The 8,008-nt window shown below is 46.8% G+C and overlaps 1 protein-coding gene across 1 annotated transcript in view; it reads right to left on the bottom strand.

Annotated features, from left to right (window-relative positions):
* Positions 1-473: 473 nt before the first annotated feature.
* The window catches only part of LOC129694317 (endonuclease 8-like 3), a 36,640-nt gene continuing 29,105 nt past the window's right edge, over positions 474-8,008 (bottom strand). Inside the window, exon 7 of the mRNA XM_055631020.1 lies at positions 474-477. Coding sequence (XP_055486995.1) covers positions 474-477 — 4 coding nt within the window. The remainder of the gene's footprint in view (positions 478-8,008) is intronic.

Genomic DNA, 8,008 nt, shown 5'->3' with positions numbered 1-8,008 from the left:
ATTGGACTTTGTCTGTGGAACTGATGCGCTACAATGCTGAGAACTATATTCTGCACTCTGTATCTTCCCCTTTGCTCCACCTATTGTACTTGTATCTACTATATATTTATTTATCACAGCTGTTTACCTGGGAAACGCATTGTCCAAATCTACCACCTAATGATAATAATGCGTGTGGCTTGGCATCGGGATAATGAGCCTGCATCTGGACACAATTATTGGGTGGAGAATGCTTGCACGACTTACATCAATGTACAGTTTGACATTTCAGCAGACTGATATGTTCCTGGTGGCTGCAGCTTCTGTCTACAACGTGCAATACAAGATGTGTAAGCAGGGCTAAGAATAGAACTGTACAATTGTTTTGACTATTGCTGCATTATTTCCAGATGGGGATATCGAGCACTCACTGAAAGCACTCTCATGCCGTCTGCAACTCCAGCCTTGCTGGGGTCAGGTCAGCTGTGGCACCTTCACCTGCGTTAATAACACATGCAAATGATTGCATTAGGCACTCAGTTAGGTTCAGTTTATTGTCACGTGTACCCTAGTGCGGTGAAAAGCTTATTTGTTGCATGCTATCTAGTCAGGGGAAAGACTATTCATAAGTTCCAATGTGATAGGCGCAGAATTAGGCCATCTGGCCCATCAAGTCCACTCCGCCATTCAATCATGGCTGATCTATCTCTCCCTCTCAACCCCATTCTCCTGCCTTCTCCCCATAACCCCTGACACCCGCACTAATCAAGAATCTGTCAACCTCAGCCTTAAAAATACCCATTGACTTGGCCTCCACAGCCATCTGTGGCAATGAATCCCACAGATAATAATCATGCTGTCAACATTCTACAGATACAGGATAAAAGGAATAATGTGAATAACATTGAGTGCAAGATAAATCCAGTAAAGTCCGATCAAAGATAGTCTCCAATGAGGTAGATGGTAGGTCAGGACCGCTCTCGAGTTGGTGAGAGGCGAGTTGAGTTTAGTTCAGTCTAGTTTATTGTCACGTGTGCCGAGGTACAGTGTAAAGCTTTTGTTGCGTGCTAACCAGTCAGTGGAAAGACAATACGTGATTACAATCGAGCCGTCCGCAGTGTACAGATACAGGATAATGGGAATAATGTTTGGAGTCATAGAGTGATACAGTGTGGAAACAGGCCCTTCGGCCCATAATGGGAATTTTCTTTTCGAATCATAGAGTCATGCAACATGGAAGCAGGCCCTTCAGCCCATCCTGCGCACACCAGCCAACATGTTCCAGCTACACTAGTCCCACCTGCCTGCGCTTGGTCCATATCCCTCCAAACCTGTCCTATCCATGTACCTGTCTTAACTGTTTCTTAAACGATGGGATAGTCCCATCCTCAACTATCTCCTCCGGCAGCTAGTTCCATACACCCACCACACTTTGTGTGAAAAAGTTACCCCTCGGATTCCTACTAAATCTTTTAATGCAAGATAAACTCCAGTAAGGTCTCATTGAAGATAGTCTAAGGGTCTCCAATGAGTAGATGGCAGGTCAGGACCGCTCCCTAGTTGTTGATAGGATGATTCAGTTGCCTGAGCAGAGCTGGGAAGAAACTGTCCCTGAATCTGGGGGTGTGATCACAGACTAGGAGTGGTGATACCACGGAGCTACACATCAACCTGTCTGTCTGCACAAGTCACAGTGCACAGTGCACCCCATCTACACTCTCTCTGCTTCATACGGTTACAATGAATACTGTACACTCTCCCCTTCCATTCAACCCCTCAAAACTCAACGGGGGGGGGGGGGGATCGGGAGGGGAGGTCGGGCTCCCTTTCCGTCTGCTCCTGGGCCTGGCCAAGATGGCCATACGCGGGTCCAGGCGGCGGGTAGGCGCCGGCTGCACCGGGGTGGGCTGCCGGACCCTTTTACCGGGGTTATGTCCGTGCCGCGTGTCCCTGGAGAGGGCACACGCACGCGGTGTCCACGGGGACTCTGGTGGCCGTCCGTGAACGCTGGTCGCCGCGGGAAGGCGAGTGTATGTTGATAAAGTTATATTAATCCGATGATCGTTTGTTTGTAAACTGTCAACACAGGCAGTCTTTGTGTTAATACTCTGTGCGTTTATTTTTATTTTTTGAATAAAAGTATTTGTATAATTGTATAAAAATTGTATAAAAATTAATATTAAAATTTTGGAAAGGCCCTACAACCCCCACAATTAAAATGTGGATTACGGAAATGTCGGAGACCCTATACTTAGAAAGAATTAGACTCGTCTTAATGGACAAACAAGATCTTTTCGATAAAATCTGGGCTCCATTCATTAACCATCTGAAGGGATAGATTGGCACAGCATGAGGACCCAACTGAAACTTGAACTCAGGATTAGGTGAAAAGCTATATTTTATAATCTACGAACCTATCTCCATTGACGTATTATAGGCAACCCATTCCACCTCTTCCGTTTCTGTTTTTTTTTAATTTGTAACTTTCTACCCTCTCTTTCTCTCTCTTTCTATAAAAAATAAAAATACTAGAAGCAGAAGTAATTGATAATTGAAAATTTTAACAATGTATGATTGATGCATATGAAAAGTCTTTTTACTATAATATGTAACTATACTTTATAATATGTCTACTTCTAATAAAAATATTTTTAAAAACAAGTATTTGTATAATTAAAAACCCCACAACACATGATACTAGCTCGGATTAAACTCCATATGCCACATCTTCGCTACAAGATGCCGCGATTGTGGCGATTCTTTGTTTATTACCTGAGCGAAATCTACTATTTTTTACACTAAATTTACCCTAAAAATGACCCTAAAACATTTATTCCAAGCCAATTAACCTACAAACCAGCGCAGGTCACTCTTTTGAGTGTGGGAGAAAACTGATGATCTTGGAGAAAACCAACGCAGGTCACGGGCAGAACGTACTAACACTGTACAGACAACACCTGTAGTCAGGATAGAAGCCAGGTCTCTACTGCTGCACCAATCCTTGCACTCTTGTGCTCAGGTCTGGTTGTATCATGGAGAGTATGGTTTTACAGGGCTGCGTTTAAAACAAAAGGTTTCTCTGTACCTTGGTACATGTGACAATAGCCATTGTTTACGAAGGAACTGCAGATGCTGGAAAATAGAAGGTAGACAAAAGTGCTGGAGAAACTCAGCAGGTGCAGCAGCATCTATGGAGCGAAGGAAATAGGCAACGTTTCGGGCCGATTTCGGCCCAGAGATGCTGCTGCACCCGCTGAATTTCTCCAGCACTTTTGTCTACTGACAATAACCATTGAACCATTGTCTGTGCTGAACAAGTTGCCAAGTTAAACTGATCTCTGCCTGCATGTGATCCATATCCCTCCATTCCCTACATATCCACATGCCTATCTAAAAGCCTCTTAAACACCACTATCATATCTGCCTCCACCACCACCCCTGGCAGCGTGTTCCAGGCACCCACCAGCTTCATTGTAAAAAATGTCCCACACATCTCCTTTCAACTTTGCCCCTCTCACCTTAAACTATGTCCTCCAGGTATTTGACCTCCACCCAGGGAGAAAGGTTCAGACTGTCTACCTTATTGATGCGTCTTATACACTTCAAACAGGTCTCCCACAATCTCCAATATTCCAGAATAACCAATCCAACATTTGTCCAACGTTTCCTTGTAGCTAATAACATAACCAATCAATATTCACAAGGTTAATCCCCGGGAGGGCGGGACTGTCGTATGCTGAGAGAGTGGAGCGGCTAGGCTTGTACACGCTGGAGTTTAGAAGGATGAGAGGCAATCATATTGAAACATATAAGATTGTTAAGGGTTTGGACACGCTAGAGGCAGGAAACATGTTCCCGATGTTGTGGGAGTCCAGAACCAGGGGCCACAGTTTAAGAATAAGGAGTAAGCCATTTACAACAGAGACGAGGAAACACTTTTTCACACAGAGAGTTGTGAGTCTGTGGAATTCTCTGCCTCAGAGCGCGGTGGAGGCCGGTTCTCTGGATGCTTTCAAGCAAGAGTTAGATAAGGCTCTTAAAGATAGCGGAGTCAGGGGATATGGGGAGAAGGCAGGAACGGGGTACTGATTGGGGATGATCAGACATGATCACAGTGAATGGCAGTGCTGGCTTGAAGGGCCGAATGGTCTACTCCTGCACCTATTGTCTATTGTCCACTGATTAAATAAAGACACAAAGTGCTTGAATAACATGGATAGATGATGTATCAGGTCAGGACCCTTCTTCAGACATTTCCAAAGAAGGGTCCCAGCCCCAAATGTCGCCTATTGATATTCTTCACAGAATGTATAACTCTGTATCAGTCATACAGCGTGGAAACAGGCCCTTCAGCCCAACCTGTCCATGCCGACCAACATATCCATTCCACACTAGTCCCACCTGCCTGCGTTTGGTCCATATCCCTTTAAACCTGTCCTATCCATGTAACTGTCTAAATGTTTCTTAAACATTACGATAGACCCTTCCTCAACTACCTCCTCTGGCAGCTTGTTCCATACACCCACCACCGTTTGTGTGAAAATGCTACCCCTCATGTTCCTATTAAATCTTTTCCCCTTCACCTTTTCTGCTCCTATCGCTTATGAGATTATTTGTGAAATGTCTGGAGGCATGTGAGGGAGTGAGGGTCCCACGTTGGCAATCGAGTGGAGAGTGACCGACAGTGCCGTGTGGAACAGCCAGGACCATTCTCGGGACCATCCATCTTGTGCTGGGATCTGAGGCTTCCGTGGTTTACGAGTGGGAATTGTTCATCGGGGCAGATGTTTGCAACGTTCCCACCGTGTTCAATCCTCTTCCAGTATTAGCGGGCAGCGTCTACAACTTCCTGCCGATTACACGCCGCTGAGAGGATGATGATTTATATGACGGGCCGTGAACGAACCAGTTCCCATGGATAGCACTAAATTTAACCCACACTTTTCTCCACAAAGGTATACAAGAGTGATGGCAAACATCCTGTGTATAATGGGGACAATGGTTTCATGCTGCATCAGTGGCGTCCAGTGACAATAGATATTCTCGTTGTGTTTGTAGGTGATTGTTCTATTTTCACGAGTGCCGTTCTTTAGGAATGAAGTGTTTCAATTGTTTCTGGAAGTCCCGACATTCATGGCGTCACGGTGGCACAGCGGTAGAGTTGCTGCCTCACAGCGCCAGAGACCCGGGTTCAATCCTGACCACGGGTGCTCTCTGTACGGAGTTTGTACCTTCTCCCCGTGACCTACGTGGGTTTTCTGCAGGTGCACCGGTTTCCTCCCACACTCCAAAGACGTACAGGTTTGTAGGATGCAGTAAAATTGTAAATTGGCCCGAGTGTATAGGATAATGCGAGTGTACGGAGCGATCGCTGCTTGGCACGGACTCAGTGGATTGAAGGATCTGTTTCTGAGCTGTATCTCTAAAGTCTAAAATTCTAAACGCTAGAGGCAGTATAAGCACTGTGGAATGATCAGCGTCTATGCTTCTTTGACCTAAAACGTGAGCTGTTTCTCTCCACAGCTACTGGAGTTTAGAAGGATGAGGGGGATCTCATAGAAACTTATAAAATTATAAATGGACTCGACAAGCTAGATGCAGGAAAAATGTTCCCAATGTTGGGCGAGTCCAGAACCAGGGGCCACAGTCTTAGAATGAAGTAGAGGCCATTTAAGACTGAGGTGAGAAAAAACTTTTTCACTGAGAGAGCTGTGAATTTATGGAATTCCCTGCCACAGAGGGCGGTGGAGGCCAAATCACTGGATGGATTTAAGAGCGAGTTAGATGGGGCTAGTGGAGTCAAGAGATATGGGGAGAAGGCTGGCATGGGTTATTGATTGGGGACGATCAGCCATGATCACAATGAGTGGTGGTGCTGGCTCGAAGGGCCGAATGGCCTCCACCTGAACCTATTGTCTATGTTTCTATGTTTCTACTGCCTTGGACCAGCTGATGATGTCAGTGTTTATTACAGTGACCAGTTCAACTACTCAAAGGAGGGGGATGCTTACTTTCAGTAACTGATGTACAAGCACACCCAGGTCTCGTTGCACCTCCCCTTTTCCTAATCTGACACCATTCAAAACATATTCTGTCTTCCTGTTCTTGCCACCAAAGTGGAATTCCACCATATTATGGTCACTGTTGCCCAAGGGGCTCTGCACAACAAGGTCGCTAACTAATCCTTCCTCATTTGTTACAACCACCTGCCTAACCCTCCCCCCCTCCCCTCACCTGTGTTCGCCTATTACCCCCCAGGCTTTGGCTGTACATCCTCTCTCCCAGTTTTCTTTCCCCCCTCCCTCCACTATCAGCCTGAAGAAGGGTCCAGACCCAATACGTCACATAGAAACATAGAAATAGAAACATAGAAATTAGGTGCAGGAGTAGGCCATTCGGCCCTTCGAGCCTGCACCGCCATTCAATATGATCATGGCTGGTCATCCAACTCAGTATCCTGTACCTGCCTTCTCTCCATACCCCCTGATCCCCTTAGCCACAAGGGCCACATCTAACTCCCTCTTAAATATAGCCAATGAACTGGCCTCAACTACCCTCTGTGGCAGAGAGTTCCAGAGATTCACCACTCTCTGTGTGAAAAAGATTCTTCTCATCTCGGTTTTAAAGGATTTCCCCCTTATCCTTAAGCTGTGACCCCTTGTCCTGGACTTCCCCAACATCGGGAACAATCTTCCTGCATCTAGCCTGTCCAACCCCTTAAGAATTTTGTAAGTTTCTATAAGATCCCCTCTCAATGTTCACCATAAGGTCACCTATCCATGTTCTCCACAGATGCTGCCTGACCCGCTCATTCATCCAGCACTCTGTGTCTATCTTCAGTGTAGACCAGCATCTGCAGTTGCTTCCTACACATGAATGTAATTTTCTCTGTGTGTTTATTTTGTCACGAGTTAACACAAGTGTGTTGCGTGAGGGGTCGTTCTCCTGGGCCATGGGAATGAAAGCCATCAACAGTCTGCAGTTCCCAGTGTGTGTGTGTGTGTCGTGCTTCTATTGAGCTGCAGTGTTTGCAGGGGTTGGACTTTGATCTTCCAGCGGCACGTGGTCAGCGTGGCTAGCTGTCACTGTGGCCTGTGTGTGTGAGTGTGGCCACAGGGCCAGTCACTGACCTTCCATCATTAGGGATGTGAGTTTTCACAGCTTGCAGCTTTCGAGGCCACATGTGCTTCTCATTGCCCCGTCCCTCCACACTAAAACATTCACCACGTTAGTCATGCACGGCCTGGACATGCCATTGTAGCCGCCCGCCCGCCCGCTGGGACCTGTTCATGAGGTGTTACTGATGGCTGAGGAAACATCACCCCCCCTCTTGGGAAGGGGGGGGCAAGAGCATACACCGTAACTAATGCAAGCAAGCGTTTCCTTTCCTGGCTTCTGCGTAAGTGGCTGCATTGTGGCAGGGAAACTCCCTGACCTGACAATCTGTGTCGTTCACACAGACTGCAGTCTCCAGCATTAGAACTGGTACAGTACAGAGACAGGCCCTTCGGTCCTACTTGCCCGTGTGGTCCAGATATCTCCTCTACACTAGTCCCACATGGACTGGATACCTCCTCTACACTAGTCGCACCTGGACCAGATATCTCTACACTAGTCCCACCTGGACCAGATATCTCTACACTAGTCCCACCTGGACCAGATATCTCTACACTAGTCCCACCTGGACCAGATATCTCTACACTAGTCCCACCTGGACCAGATATCTCTACACTAGTCCCACCTGGACCAGATATCTCTACACTAGTCCCACCTGGACCAGATATCTCTACACTAGTCCCACCTGGACCAGATATCTCTACACTAGTCCCACCTGGACCAGGTACCTCTACTCTAGTCCCACCTGGACCAGATATCTCTACTCTAGTCCCACCTGGACCATGTACCTCTACACTAGTCCCACCTGGACCAGATACCTCATCTACTCTAGTCCCACCTGGACCAGATACATCCTCTACACTAGTCGCTCCTGGACCAGATACCTCTACACTAGTCCCACCTGGACCAGATA

Source organism: Leucoraja erinacea, unplaced genomic scaffold (assembly GCF_028641065.1).
Source record: "Leucoraja erinacea ecotype New England unplaced genomic scaffold, Leri_hhj_1 Leri_61S, whole genome shotgun sequence".
In the NCBI taxonomy this organism is placed as follows: domain Eukaryota; kingdom Metazoa; phylum Chordata; class Chondrichthyes; order Rajiformes; family Rajidae; genus Leucoraja; species Leucoraja erinaceus.
This window is presented reverse-complemented; position numbering and strand designations above follow the sequence as displayed.